The sequence below is a fragment of the Numenius arquata genome, chromosome 25, assembly GCF_964106895.1.
Source record: "Numenius arquata chromosome 25, bNumArq3.hap1.1, whole genome shotgun sequence".
NCBI lineage: Eukaryota > Metazoa > Chordata > Aves > Charadriiformes > Scolopacidae > Numenius > Numenius arquata.
Window position 1 is genome coordinate 3,988,146 of NC_133600.1, and position 14,226 is coordinate 4,002,371.

General features: G+C 43.9%; 2 protein-coding genes across 4 annotated transcripts; one reads left to right on the forward strand and one right to left on the reverse strand.

The window, feature by feature from the left end:
• The first annotated feature begins 305 nt into the window (after positions 1 to 305).
• Positions 306 to 4,949, forward strand: RAB8A (RAB8A, member RAS oncogene family). Its single transcript, XM_074163568.1, has 8 exons — positions 306 to 444; positions 805 to 865; positions 1,065 to 1,125; positions 1,509 to 1,586; positions 2,029 to 2,118; positions 2,851 to 2,916; positions 3,465 to 3,515; positions 4,259 to 4,949. Exons 1-8 carry the CDS (start codon positions 321 to 323, stop codon positions 4,349 to 4,351), a joined length of 624 nt encoding a protein of 207 aa, XP_074019669.1. The 5' UTR covers positions 306 to 320; the 3' UTR covers positions 4,352 to 4,949.
• Positions 4,950 to 7,690: 2,741 nt separating this feature from the next.
• Positions 7,691 to 13,761, reverse strand: CIB3 (calcium and integrin binding family member 3). Of its 3 annotated transcripts, none has more exons than XM_074163571.1 (6): positions 13,732 to 13,761; positions 13,119 to 13,153; positions 11,302 to 11,413; positions 10,781 to 10,928; positions 9,670 to 9,865; positions 7,691 to 9,174 (listed from the first exon to the last, which is right to left on the reverse strand). In XM_074163571.1, exons 1-6 carry the CDS (start codon positions 13,759 to 13,761, stop codon positions 9,153 to 9,155), a joined length of 543 nt encoding a protein of 180 aa, XP_074019672.1. In that variant the 3' UTR covers positions 7,691 to 9,152. The 3 variants fall into 3 exon arrangements, with proteins under 3 accessions (XP_074019672.1, XP_074019670.1, XP_074019673.1); XM_074163569.1 differs by lacking the exon at positions 13,732 to 13,761 and adding an exon at positions 13,457 to 13,507; XM_074163572.1 differs by lacking the exons at positions 11,302 to 11,413; positions 13,119 to 13,153; positions 13,732 to 13,761 and adding an exon at positions 13,457 to 13,507.
• Between the last annotated feature and the right edge of the window lie 465 nt (positions 13,762 to 14,226).

A 14,226-nucleotide genomic window follows, 5' to 3' on the forward strand; every position in this document is an offset into this window, starting at 1 on the left:
CGCCTCCTCCCGCCCTTTCATTTCGGAGCGCTTCTCTCCGCGTGACGTTGCGTGACGTCAGGCGGCGCCCTCTTAAAGGCGTGACGTCGTCGCGCCGCGGCACGCGTCTTCCGCCCGCCGCGGGAAGTGACGCCGACCCCGCCGCCAATCGCGCCGCCGCTCACACCCCGGGCGGAGGCCGCCGGCCAATGGAGCGCCGGCCCCGCGCTCTTCCGGCCGGGCTCAGCCAATGAGCGGGCGGCGGGCGGTGACGGGCGGCGGCGGCGGCCCGTGGGGCGGCGCGGGGGGCGGGCGCGGGCGGAGGGGCGGCGCCCGGGAACATGGCGAAGACGTACGACTACCTCTTCAAGCTGCTGCTCATCGGCGACTCGGGCGTGGGGAAGACGTGCGCGCTCTTCCGCTTCTCCGAGGACGCCTTCAACGCCACCTTCATCTCCACCATCGGTGAGGCGGGGCCGGGGGGAGTCGGGGGGATCTGGGGGGGGGGGGGGATCGGGCTCGGCCCGGCAGCGGCTCGCTCCGCCCGGGGCAGTTCGGTTGCGGGGGGCGGCTGCTCGGGCTCGGCAGGGGGTTCGCGGCCCGGGCTCGGCTCCGGCCCCGCTCCTCAGCGGCTCTCGGTGATTTCCTTCCCCCCGCGGCCCGGTGGGGCGGCTCCGGCGGCGGCTCCTGGCCCCGCTGCCGAGACTCGGTTTGGGCGGGGGGAGCCCGAGAGAGCCCGGAGCCTCGCGGGGGAATTAACGGGGGAGAAAGCCTTCATTTGCTCTTGGGCAGAACCTGGGAGTAATTCAGTCCTTCTCTTCGCAGGGATCGATTTTAAAATCAGGACCATCGAGCTGGATGGGAAGAGAATCAAACTGCAGATCTGGTGAGGGGTGTCTGCGGGGCGGGGGGGAACCGTCGGCCCTTTGCTCCAGTTGTGCTCCTCAGCACCTCGCCATCTCTTACGGAAGAGCTTTAGTGCTTCCGAAGGAAGGCTCAGCGATATTTAATTAGAGCTCTTGGCGGCTGTGCCCGGAGCACGATGGCGCAGGTTTGGCTCAGCCCCATGTTCTCTCTTGTTCCAGGGACACTGCGGGGCAGGAGCGATTCCGGACCATCACAACCGCCTACTACAGGGGAGCGATGGTAGGAGCCAGACGGGTGACGCTACACTGAACCCGGGCGGGGGGGGGTTCAGCTGGGTCCCACCGGCCGCACAGGAGCGTGTCTCCTCCAGGTGTAACCTCTGCCTCGCTCCTCCGTCAGTCAGAGGGTGCTGCTCCTGCTGGCAGCGGAGCTGGGACCACCAGGGAGCTCCGGGGACAGGTCTCCTCCCCCCGACTTGGGCCGTAAATACACGTCCCGCGCTCCTTATCTGGCAAAGCACAAGCGGCGGTTACGCGTCACGTAGAACTGGGAACCACCTGCTTTAAAAACAGTCTGCGTTGAGTTGCTCCTTTCTGCTACGGAGGAGTCTTTAACTCTTGCTTAAACCGACTGAAACAATCAATCTCCTTCTCGTTCTTTAGGGCATTATGTTAGTCTATGACATCACCAACGAAAAGTCTTTTGAAAATATTCGGAACTGGGTCCGGAATATTGAAGAGGTAATTTCTCTATTTACTTACTCTATATTAAAGGTGTTACTTCTTCCTCTGAAAGTAGTTGAAATGTAATTGTTTCAGAAGTGGTAAGTTGAATTCACGTGCTGGAGGAAAGCTGGAAAATAAGTTGAGTGAAAACCAGTAACACCCTCTGGAACGTGCTGGTTCACGGTGGTCAGCTGTGCCGGCACACGGGGAGCACCGGCTGTGGGGACCGCAGCCCCCCTGGTGATGAGGGGACCTCGGGGTCCGTGTTTTGCTGCCAGGACGAGTGCTCTGAGAGGCGGGGGTGTGCAGGGCACGGGCTGGGGAGCCCCTAACTCCGGGAGACGCTCAGCACCAGCATCTCCGTATGAGGAACTTGCTGTTTTGCCTCCTCTTTTTGACAACGTTTGTCTAAAAGCACCCGAGGCCAAGTGCTTGCTCTGATGTGTTTGTGTCTCAGCACGCCTCTCCAGACGTGGAAAAAATGATCCTTGGGAACAAATGTGATGCAAACGACAAAAGACAAGTTTCCAGAGAGCAAGGGGAGAAGGTAAGTGGCGGAGCTTTAACGTGTTTCGACTTTTCGGGGTATAGAGCTCCCCCTCGTCACTGTCTCTGTGCTGCTCTGCCCCTGGGGGGGTTTCTGAGCAGAACTATTGAACGTCTCCCCAGCTGTAGTTCCGTACGTTTCCCTGCTCTGATAAAACAAATGAGTCTGGGTTAAGACTTGGGAATTATCTGGTCGCGATGTGTTGGGTGCAAAGCAACAAGTTGGATTTTTTTCTTAGAAAAAGGAAGAACCCCACGATAGGGGGGTTGGAACTCGATGATCTTTAAGGTCCCTTCCAACTCTAACCATTCCGTGATTCTAAAATAAAAAGCGTTCTAGAGTTTGACACTTGGGAAATGTCTCTTTTTGGCCAAAAGCCACTGAGAGAAGGGAGACAGGACTGTCTTTTCTGGGGGCAGCTGCAGGTGAAGGTAGAGGAGGGGCGTCCGTGCGCTGCAGATGTGACAAGACTGACAAGGTGTCTGTGCGAGGGAAAAACAAACGGCAAAGGAGCAGATTGAGACGTGTGCAGGGTGTAGAAGAGCAGCACAAAGCCTGGCAGGAGGAGATGCTAATAGCAAGGAGATCTAGTTCTTAATTTTTGCTAATTGTTCTGCCCGAGTAACTCCCCGCGTTGCTGTGACCCGCGGCAGACGCAGACCCTGCGCGGTTGGTTGTATTCAGAGCTGTTCCAGCAATTACCCAACTAACACACAACCTGCTTTTGTTCAGCTTGCTGCAAGTTTTGGGATTAAATTTATGGAGACCAGTGCGAAAGCAAATATAAACATAGAGAACGTAAGTACTGCCACCTTTCTCCTACATCTATTGTCCAGTTTGTGCAAAAAAGCCGTTCGAGCCCCTGCCCGTCCCGGCTGGATGCAGAACTCGGGGGTTAGACGCTGCGGGTGGGTTGTTAAGCGCGTGTCCGTGCGGTCCGCGAAGGTGTTGTCTAACCCATGTTATGCTAATTTATTTAAATTGAAGTCGGTGTTTAGAGTGTAGCACAAGGGCGTTAGAGCAAACTAGAAGAACTCGGCTACGTTTTTGCATTCGATAACGTGGTTGATAAAGGGCGGCGTTTGACGTTTTCCCACTGGCTGAACCCGGGCCGTGCCCCGCCGTGGGCAGCGGGTGCCGTTGGGGGGGCTGGGGCTCGGAAAGGAGGTGGTGGAGTTGGAAAAGGAGCATTAAAACCTGGAGCGGGGGGGAGAAAAACCTGAAAACTTGATGTTCTTCAGGAGTTCTGTTTATGTAGAAACTTGGGAAAGCAGCTTATGGCTAAACAAAGATATTAGAATATATTTCATTAACCATGTAACGCTGAACTGTTTTATTTGTCGCAGGCGTTTTTCACTCTCGCGAGAGATATCAAAGCGAAAATGGACAAGAAGTTGGTGAGTAACCTTTACGCCGTCCACGCTGTGTTTAAATTGGAAAAAAAACCCAACCGCAAGCCAAACAGCTCGTAGTGACTCGCAGTGTGTAAAAAGTACTTCGTGGTCTTTTTCGTGGAGGGTGCACTGAAGGTTACAGACATTTATTTTTAATTTTATCAAGCTGCGCTCTGACCTTGGCTTCTTAACACTTGTCTCTGCGTTTCAGGAATTAGCTGAGATGGTTGAGGTTTTCTAAATAAAAGTATCTTTAATTTGTTTTATTGAAAGTCAGGTGAGTGGTGGAGCAGTTTAATGGTATTTTTTGCTCTTGCAGTCTGGAAAATGGGATATTATAAATGAGACGTGCGGGAGCCCACTGCGTACTTCGGGGTAGTGCTCAAACTAGTGTGCTTGAAAATAGGTAAAGAACAAATTGTTTAGATGACTTTAGTGACACCATCCTGAGAAATGATTGGGTTCTCTGTTGTGCAACAAATAAACATACATGGATGTCAGGTTGTCCCCTATGAAATGAAGCTAACGAGGATTCCTTCTGCCTTCACTGAACATTCCACCTTCACGTGAGCTGATAGAGCTGGGATATTTTGGGTCTTGCTGACGATTCCTGTTCCAGCAAGAGCCAAACGTCCTGTAATTTATTTATTTTTTTTAAATCTCAGCTGTCTTTGAGTTTATAGAAGGAAGAAGAATAGGTGCAGCGCAAGTATAAATAAGTAACTGAATATTCTTTGCGTCTTCAGGAAGGCAATAGCCCGCAAGGCAGCAACCAGGGAGTCAAAATCACACCAGACCAGCAAAAGAAAAGCAGCTTTTTCCGATGTGTTCTTCTGTGAGGGACACGGCCTTAACCTGAGCAGCTGCTCAGCCGGACTGGACTGTGCCTGTTGTGAGTGAGAGTTTCTCTGTCTGTGGACTTAGCATTTCCAGCATACCTTGTCACTTTGTGACCATCTGAATAAGAAATTGTTTATTTTAGTAATTGTCTGACTCTTCAATTTTGGAGATGAAACAAGTTTATTTTTGTCAGATTGCCACTGGGCACGTGTGTTGTCTAGCAGAGGTACAGGTCAGACGGGACCTGTGACACGGCACCTTTGCTGACAGGCTTCCATCTTTTTCTGTTCGTATCTGTAACGTATCCCAATTAGAAAGATTAAGTTATGATCAAAATAAGAAACTGAAATACCGATGTTAATAAAGTACAGGTATGTGTACATGAGACACGTGCGTATCCATAGACGCATAGAGATCAGTCGTGTCCGAACATCCCATAATTGCACTTGGGTGAGCAGTACAGGCTCGTACCTTTCAGAAGGTAGAAGGAAGCTTCCTGCATCTCCACCTCTTTGCTACTGCAGAGAAACCCCTTTATCTGCCTGTTCCTCGTTCAGTTGTGTTATTCCAGACAATCCACAAGTACGATTGAAGTTTAAAAAAAAAAAAAAAAAGAAAATCCTCCTCAAAGGAATCTCTATTTTTTTAAGAAACCAAAGTGTGCTGTAAATAGAACGGATCCTTACCATCAGGAATGACTTTATCCATGTTAGACTTGAACGTGTTTAATGAAGTGCTCCAGGCGTTCAGACACGTTTAACAGGAGACGACAGCTCCGGTGAGTCCCACGGGAAGGATCTGTGCTCTCTTCGTGGAGAAGCAGACCCTGGCCGGGGCAGGGACACTCTCTCAGCATCTGTGACGTTACGATGGGCGGCTTTTCCTTCTCCAGCTGAGAAACGACTCCAGATCTGTCATGATGTAGTAGCTAGTTTTAAAATCGTGACAGGAAAACGTATTGCACTGCTTCCAGTTGCGTGTTCTCACGCACACTTGCTCACGTATGCAAATAAATGTTGCACATACGAACACTTTCTGAAAGCAAACCTTTTCGAGCTGAGTTTCGCTTTGCTGCTGGGTATTGGTCGCTTCGGATTTCAAGCAGCAGCAAACCTGTTCATAGCCGGCATCAATGCAAATGACCTTGAGTCCTCAGTGGAAATATTCCATGTATTTATTCCTATAAACACAGTCTATTACATTCCGATGTATAAAATGCAACAGCCAATGAAGCTCCCGGGTAGTTAATTACCCGCAGTTCCGAGGCTGTGAGCCTGATTCTTAATTAGACCGACGAAAGGAGCCAGTAAGAGCCATCTACTTCAGAGTCTGCTGTTGAGCGGTTGGAATTATGGTGTGTTTCATTCAAGTGAACATATCAGCTGTGTCCTGCAACTCACTGGAATTGTTAACATGCTTTTGTTTACATTGACAACTGCACTTAAAGGTAAAATTAAAGCTGATTTTAAAGTTAAATGCATTTACTCACCAGTTTTTGTTTTCTTCAAGTTTGTGGTATTATATTCTGGCCTCAAAGTAGCACTCGTAAGTATTGCTGTAGTTAAAGCTCTATCAGATTCATAATTAAACTTTGCAAATCTGCAGCGTGCAATTGGGTTCAACAGGAATATTGCCTGTTTTGCTAAAATGGAAAAAGGAAATTTTACTGTGTAAGTTACTGGTTTATAAAAATGCATTTTATGTGCTACCAACTCTTTTTTTTAACTAGCTAGCGGATTCCAGTGAGCTCTGTTCATGATTAAAATCATACGTAAAGCTTTCCTCTAACCAGAACCTTATGATGGGGATTTTTTTTGTTTACTTGTGGTTTTTTTAGCATGAGGGTTTGGTGAACGCGCACCGTAGTGGATTCCATGCAGATGTATCGGTAGGATAAAATCATGTTAAGCTACTGAAGAGCCTTCTCATCACTATGTGCTTCTGTCAGCGCGTGCTTCGGAGTGTAGTTAAGGCAGAGCTGTAGATGGGACGAGCAATGCTTCTGTCTGGAGAAAAGGATGCTTTTAAAGAAAGGCTTTGTTTGTGCTTCAGGAAATTGAGGCATAACTGGGGAGGTGATGATAGCACAGTCTGAATGTTGTTTTCCTACCCAAACCAGATCTGTTTAATGGTTTGTTTCTGGCTGAGGAGTAAACGTGGATTGTAGCGTGTCCATCCTTCTGCTTTAACGTAGCCGGATGTTACAGCCAGGCTTACTTTTCAAAGTGATGGGAAAAATAAGTGGTTACACGAACTTGGTATCGCTGGCTGTCACCACAATAGTGGCTGTTGCCTGTTGACAGGATGTAAATTGATAACTCATCTTGAGAAAGAAAAAATGTATTAATCTACACGTGATTAAAACTTGAAGGATGGAGTTGTGCATTTCACTCCCCATTTTCTAAATCTCAAGTTACTTTTTTTGCATTCAAAGCTATAACTCTTTGTATGCGAATACCTTTTGTTTAAACTTACGCTGGTTGTTGCACATGTTTATATCCCTAATTTATAGCATGATTTCTTCTTACAAAATGAATTGGGTTTACTCCATGAGCAACTGGTTACGTTATTGCCCGATCTCAGGAAGTTTCACGCAGTTACTGTGACTACAGTCATCACTGGACTTCCAGGGTGTACAGACTCTACGTAGAAATGAAACCCCTGTAAGCAATATGAAACCTAAAATGCAAGTGTGAGACGGGGAAAGGTTAAAGAAGCTGCAGCTGCATGTGTGCTTGGCTTTGTGTCGCTACGTACGGACATCAGGTCTCGGATAAGTACAATATGGAGGTGATGTTTCCATCACACAATTAAATTACTGTGGTTTTTAAGTATGAATGTTATGGAAAACAGGATGATTGAAAGAGGTACTGCCTAAATCCATACAGTAATGTATTTCTATGTAAGCTTTGTTTAAGGAGTTAAAAAACTGAAATTTTATATAAGGTTTGTAAAACTGAGGAATTTAAGTAGATACGAAAAACTAACAATGTCTCACTACACATTCTCAGTGTCTAAATGCCACTAAAATTTCAGGTAATCGATTACCACTCGGTTTGTAGAGAAACAAACCCCTTTTTTTGAGCGTGTTCTCAAATTACCTTACTTTATTGAGTATCATAGAATTCTGTGGTTGACCTTATTTTTGAGGCTGGCTGCAATATTTCAGATAGTCTTCACCCTTTCAGGTGCAGAGGTGTCGGTAGCTCGTCTGTCAGTAAGGGGTGGAACCGCTGTGTTAACACTTTGCAGTTTAACACCCCCGTGATCCGGGTCCCGTGCTGATGGGCACATCCAGCCTTCCTTGACATCAGAGCCTTACGCCAGCATCAGACTTTCAGCCTCAGGTTTATAAATCCTATGGATTATTGTAAGTCTCTTTACTGCTGCTGAGAATTATTTGGTCTCTCCTTTCGTGTGAGATGCTGATCGTCTCGCTGACAATTGTTAAAGGGTTTATTGTGGTGGCGGCGGCGGTGTCTTTGGCTGATGATCGTGCTCAAAAGCGACCGTGGTTTCTTGTTCTCTTGGACTTGAACTGGCTGGTGTTTGTGCTGGAGAGGAAACGGACAGACAGCTGCGTAGAGGATGGTCTCCATTTGTATTGTACTAGAAGTTTGTAGGGGTTGGGAAATGACTGACTTCTGTCTTCATTTATAGATTAATTAAAGATCTGTTCAATTGAACGTTGATGGTAACGTGCAGTCTGATTATTTCAGGCTGCCTTATTCTTTGACCCATCTCTTTTGCTGATGATTGGAGTTTTTCTTTCCGTAGGTAATACGAGTCGAGCGGGCTGGTCTCCTGGCCTCGCTGCAGGAACCGTATGCTCTACGTTGAGCGTGAGTTGGGACTTAGGACTTTGTTTTGAAGGGAACTTAATGCATCCCTATATTTTTAAAAAACTGTAAATTGTGTTTTTAGAACGACCACTTTTGGCTGCCACCCTTCCCACATTACAACTGCTTTCTTAAACACTTCTCATTGATTTTCTCATGTTTGTATTAAAAACAAAACTGTTGTTTATTACAGTATGTATGTTTTTACTCTGTTGTACAGGACCCTGAGCACTGCATAAATAAACTTCTTATGAAAAGAGAATTTTACAAACTTAGCTTGTCGGTCTTGTTCGTCATTTCGGGTGTATGGATTATTGTGTGGAAAACGGGGTGTTTCTAAAAATAGAGGGACAGGAACTCAGGGTAGGCTCTTTTGTCCTTTAAAGTGTGTTGGGTTTTCATTATAAATTCTGAAATGGAGAACTCTTCTCTATGTTCTTCTCAGAACCTGTAATGGGCTTCTGTGACACACCAGGAGAACACCTCAGCAAGTTGATTCACTGGGCAATTGTTAAGACTGTTGAAGCCGATCAGAGGAGTTGCTTACGCAATTTTGATTAACCGTAATGTTTTTGAAACTATTTTCAAGGGGATTTTACTGAATAAGGCATTTTCTTAGGATTTTTTTTTTTGAAGTTATAATTTGATAGAAGTTCCTTTACTACCTGGTGGTGTCTGAACTTTATAAAAACAGTATTTCCCATCTCGCTATCTAGGCCAGATTTGCTCTAGCTGGGGGGAAATAAGCGTTTTGTTAAATTACAGGGAAATCTTGATGAAGAGCTTAAGAAATGGTTCCTTTTCAAGGGGTAAACAAGAGATGGAGTTCGCAGACTGGTTCAGTTGCCAGAAATTGTCCTCTTTGGTCCTCTCACTTTGCTCTCTCGTGGACAGTAATCTCAGATGAAGTAACAGTTGTTGAAGGTTCAAGAAGCACTTCCGTCTATATGTTCCACTAGATTCAGATTCGAATGTGAAATGTGCTGTTAAAAAGAGGAAGTAATGATCATTGATGTATCACTGTTCAAAGGGATTCACTACAGTTAATCCTAGGACCGTACAGTAAATTGGAAACTTTATTTTGCAAAGCACCTGCAAAGAATAGGTACGTTAAATGCAAGATTTGAGTGCTGCTTTGTGTAAGACACCAGAAACCGTATTAAGACTGTGTTACATGTTGAGTGACCTCAGCTCATCTACTTGTCAATGGAGCCTAAGTGCTACTATTAACTTTTTAAATTACGAGGATTTTTTTGTCATGTAAAAAGTACACTGGAGGTTCAAAAATCAAGTCAAGAAGCCTCCATGCTTTTTCAAGCATCTGTTTTCCCAGTCTTTGCAGTGGACGGCTCCGCTAGAAACTGTCAGGGACGAGTGATGATCTGGAATGGCAGAGGAGATGTAAAACACGCGTTCTGGAGACTTCTGACAAAAGAACCAAGAGCAATTTTGTGTTAGAAATTAAAAGCAAGTATTACCTGAGGAAATCTGGAGCTCGTATTATCATGTGCTGAAAGTCTTCCAAAGACAGCTTGCCATCATTGTCCACATCAGCTTCGTAAATCACCTTTTCACATACAAGGTTAACTTCTTCTGGGGTAAGTTCATTTCGGGTTAATTTGTTCACAGTCTTCTCTAGATCTGATTTGCATATGTAATCATCATTGTTAAAATCTGTCAAAGGAAACAATGAATTCAAGGTGACAAAAGTCAGCATTTTACATGGTTGACTGCCAAGACCTAATTAATAGGAAGGGTTTGGTTCCCAGGCCATGAGGTATTTGTATAAGTAGAAGTTTCAAATCAGAAGTGAAATCTTGCAGTTATCTGTGTGTGTTTGCATAAAAATTCAATAACAAAATAAAAATCCTGGAATAATTTCTTCTTATCTTCCCTAAGGGTAACAATTGTAAATAGCTAAAAGGCTAAATTTAGTTGAGCCATAATTAAATCATTCTAGCAAATCAGTACTACTGACCTAAATAGCATGAAGTTAAAAAAAGTGAACTCTCACCAAAACTGAACAGCCCCTTCTCTTCCTTTAACATCTTTGCTGAATCATGCAAAGTTTAAATCACACAAAAAAAAAAAAAAAAAAAGCTGGTTTGTTTGTTTGATACATTGCTTGGCTTTAAAGTAACTGAAAAATGGTACTGTAAAAATAAATCTTCATATTTGTCCTTGGAGAAAAATGCTGGAAGTGTGCTTCCCTGCCTCCCACCTCCCCCTGCCAGAACCACCCTGCAGATTTATTGGCAGCCAAATCCCTTGTGCTGCGCTTTTCCAAGCAGCCTCTCAGACAGAAGTATTTCTTAAATGTTTATCAGCTCTTGAAAACTGCAGATAATTTCAGGTTGTAAATTTTATAGTAAACCCTAATCCTAAATAAGTAAGAGGAGGGTAGAGACAAAAGGAGAAAGAAAACCAGAAGTTTCTAGGAGAAAGAACTGCCCTCCAAATGCAATGAAAAGAAAGGCTGTGTTAGAAACATACCTCACTAGAAATCATTACGGTGGCAAAATGAGTATTTTGCATCCCTACATAAAACTGCAGGATTTCCCCAAAGTTTACTTTTTACGCATCACTCACCATAAATTTTAAAAGCATAATAAGCTTTCAGGTCTCTGGGAGCCATTTCGCTCAGCACTGAAAACATGTCCAAAAAATCATCTAAAGTCATATTGCCGTCTCCATCCTCTGAGAAAACCTCTGCTATCCGCTGGCGGAATGGATTGTCCTGGGAAACAGAAGACAAGAGCAAGGGAAGGTCATCTTTAGTAGCTTTTACTTCAGTGCAGATAAGACATAATTGGAGCGAGATTATTTCTGTTGTAACCCCTTTTTGGCAAACACTCCCTTTTCTGTGATTATGTTCTTGTCTAATGTTGTATCCGAGGTAGACACAGCTACAGAATTCTTTAACCTTTGTGCAATTTCAGGGTGTTTTCAGGGAATCGCTAGAAGCTTCCAGAAAGACTTCTTGATTTCAGTAGCCAAAATTTATTTTTATTTCAGCCTCCCCACAATTGGTACTGGATGAATTATTAAAATAAAGAGGAGATTAAACGGAAATGTGTCACTCGATTCTAGCGGCGTTCCTCGCTCTCTACCTTTAGCTCTGGCATGCTGCCAATGAGTTCATAGGGAAGCGTCACGGCTGGTTTATCGGTGTAGTCGAGGGGAACTAGCTGTGGGGCCAGGTCTCGGTATCTGTAAAAGAGTCTGAAACAGAAAGAAAGGCTTGTTTAGGGAACGCCGAGAACAACGCGTTTGCCTTTTCTGTGTCATTCTTCACACTTTGCATGCTTTACCAGACAGATGATATCAGCCGCTAAATAATATTTAGTATGCTCTGTAGTTGGTGGGGGAAGAGGCAGTATTCAAGAGAATGACCTGATGTGACTGGTAAAAAAAATAGAAAGCCTTCATGCCATGGCACCATTAGGTGAAAAAATGGTTACGCAGGTCAGGCAGCCAAACCGCGAGATACCCTGTATCCAAAACCAGATTTTTTACAAAGTTTCAGATTTACTTCTACAGTCGCAACAGCAACAGTATTCGGGCACACAGTGTAGTTACGATTTATGTGTTTATGATAACAAGGCACGAGACCTTCAACCTGAAGGTCCACCTAATCAGTTTCCAAGCACACAAAAAGTTGTTACAAGGCAAAAGGGATCCGTTTTCCACGTCCGCAATGAATGGCACACAAAAATAATGGGCTTCAACTGGAACATGAAAGATTCAGTTCAAATGTCAGCATAAAACCCTGAATGCCTAAAGCCATTGGCAGGAAGAGAGAGATCTGGGACCAACTCGACCGGGTTTTTATCCACCCCAAGCACCTTCCTGTTTTTCTATAGAACTCAGGTTCAAGAGACTGAAAATGTGCATAATAATTGGAACGCATTCACCGCTTTTTCAGCATGCTATTTGCTTTGGTTCTTGTGCTAGAGTAAGGATCCCGTTCACTGCTGTTATCAACAAAACAATAGGACGGATCCTTATCAATAATAAATGTCTTATTCATTGCACAGTTATGGTTCTGGGCTCTATTTACTACATGGAAAGGCAGACAGATTCAGATTTCAGTTATTACAGAACCATTAATATTTTATCCTGTATAGAATTCATACACAGATATCAAGGTTCTAAAGAGGAACATGCTCTGTACAAAATGGTCACTTGTGCTCTACCCTTCAGAGAAATTAGCAAAAACTGTGTGATGATGTTTTGAGAGACGCAGAAACGGAGCACTTCCCTTTCTGCGAGTGTGCCCGATGGTTAGGAAAGGCAAATGCGACTTCAATATTATGTATGTTACTGTCTGGGTAAGTCTTTTTTACAGAAGGAGAACAAGTTGAGGTTTTCAGGGAAGGCTCTCAGCCCCCCATGAACAGAATATTCAACCTGTCTTTATCGGAGCCTTTGGCCAGAGATTAAATGGAGTGTTTGATGAGGTGTGTGAAGGCTTTGGGAAAAATGCACCTTAGAGTACCAGGATAATTATTTACATGAAGACACAAAAACCCCATGAATAACATTTGACACAGGCATTAAGGTTTTCATAAACAGGCAAAGTATCCCAAAGAATAACAGTCTACTTTGAAGCATTTGTCATAAAACAAGGTGAGGGCAACATGGATGTCACTGGCAAAGTATATACTAAAATATAACTTATTACATTTATTTCTGATAGAGAGACTGATACCTTACTATAAAATTTCAAATTCTGGCTCAGTTTAGGCTAGATAGCATAGGGGTTTTACATAAAAAAGCAACAAAAATGCTCAGATGACCCAAAGGTATCACTTTATATTTGTGTAAATCCATTTTAAAATTATTTTTAAAATACTTCACCCTATATGTAACTGATCTTTATAGCGATTTCTGTCCTTTACCTACAAAATGCAAAAACAAGACTCACCTCAGAATTTCTTTCCTTGTAAAGAATGTGCAGTCCTATGAAGTAAGAAAAGATAGAACACGTAATGACAGTTTTTAGCATGCACTGGCCAAAACTTCCCATACAGTAACTTAAATGAAGTTATATTGTAATATATGTGACCAAGCATTCAAGCTCTTTCTTTTTGGCATATATTTAGGAGTATTTTATGACCCTTCTTCTTGATGTAAGAATCAAACTATGTTACTAAAATCTTTGCTGTAATTTAGTACTCCTACTTAATAATTTTTAAACGAGATTGTTTTAAAAAAACCTTCGCCATTATTCAATGTCCTGCCCGAATTTAGTTTGTTTTATACCTGGTATGCATCCAGTTGCTCCGGAGTGAAAATGGTTTGCTTGTTGCCCATTTCTAGCTCTGAATGCTTAATCCTGTCCTATCACTCTTTCCTCAAAGGCACCTTTATAGGAGGTCTGGCTATTTAGTTATTAAAAGCTGTAACAAAGAGGTTCAGGTACAGCAGAGGATCAAGTAACCAGCCTCCCTATTCCACAGGCTGCAAAGTATCATAATAGGAGCATTTCATCAAATCTTTAGTCTGGCTACTTAAGGCTCTTATCCAGCATCACTCACCTGTCTCCTCTGTGCACAACAAAGACTCATATTACCGTATTTAGCCAAACGACTAATTGCTGCTCGATTGTGTCTTTGAGGGAGCAGGTAGACTTCATGGATCGTTCTTTTTCATTCCTTCAGATATGGATGGTAAATTAACTGAAAAGTGTCAGTAATGTCTGTCTTCTTTAAGAATGAACACCAAATGCCAGAAATGAGTAACAGTGATGGTAACCCCTCATCCTTTCCTACCCATTTTCCCTATAATACACATTGTACACTAATGCTAATGGTAGTTTGTGCTGGAGTATCTATAAAGTTCGGTCACTCTATTCTGCATTATCTGCTAATACACATTACCATGAGTTAATAATTATTAGCATGATATGATACATATAGTGATACATATAACATTGAAAACACATGTGAGTATATAGTTCATACACATAAATGGAAATGTTTAGTAACAGTGATGTTGCAGGCTGCGTGAAATACGCAAAACAAGGGTAGGAG

Coding starts and splice junctions, on each gene's coding strand:
- RAB8A (XM_074163568.1), top strand. CDS start 321: ATGGCGAAGACGTACGACTACCTCTTCAAGCTGCTGCTCATCGGCGAC. Junction 866..1,064: donor AGAATCAAACTGCAGATCTG/GTGAGGGGTGTC, acceptor CTCTTGTTCCAG/GGACACTGCGGGGCAGGAGC. Junction 2,917..3,464: donor CAAATATAAACATAGAGAAC/GTAAGTACTGCC, acceptor TATTTGTCGCAG/GCGTTTTTCACTCTCGCGAG.
- CIB3 (XM_074163569.1), bottom strand. CDS start 13,507: ATGGGCAACAAGCAAACCATTTTCACTCCGGAGCAACTGGATGCATAC. Junction 11,414..13,118: donor ACAAGGAAAGAAATTCTGAG/GTGAGTCTTGTT, acceptor TTTCTGTTTCAG/ACTCTTTTACAGATACCGAG. Junction 9,175..9,669: donor CGAGCTCCAGATTTCCTCAG/GTAATACTTGCT, acceptor TCTTTTTAACAG/CACATTTCACATTCGAATCT.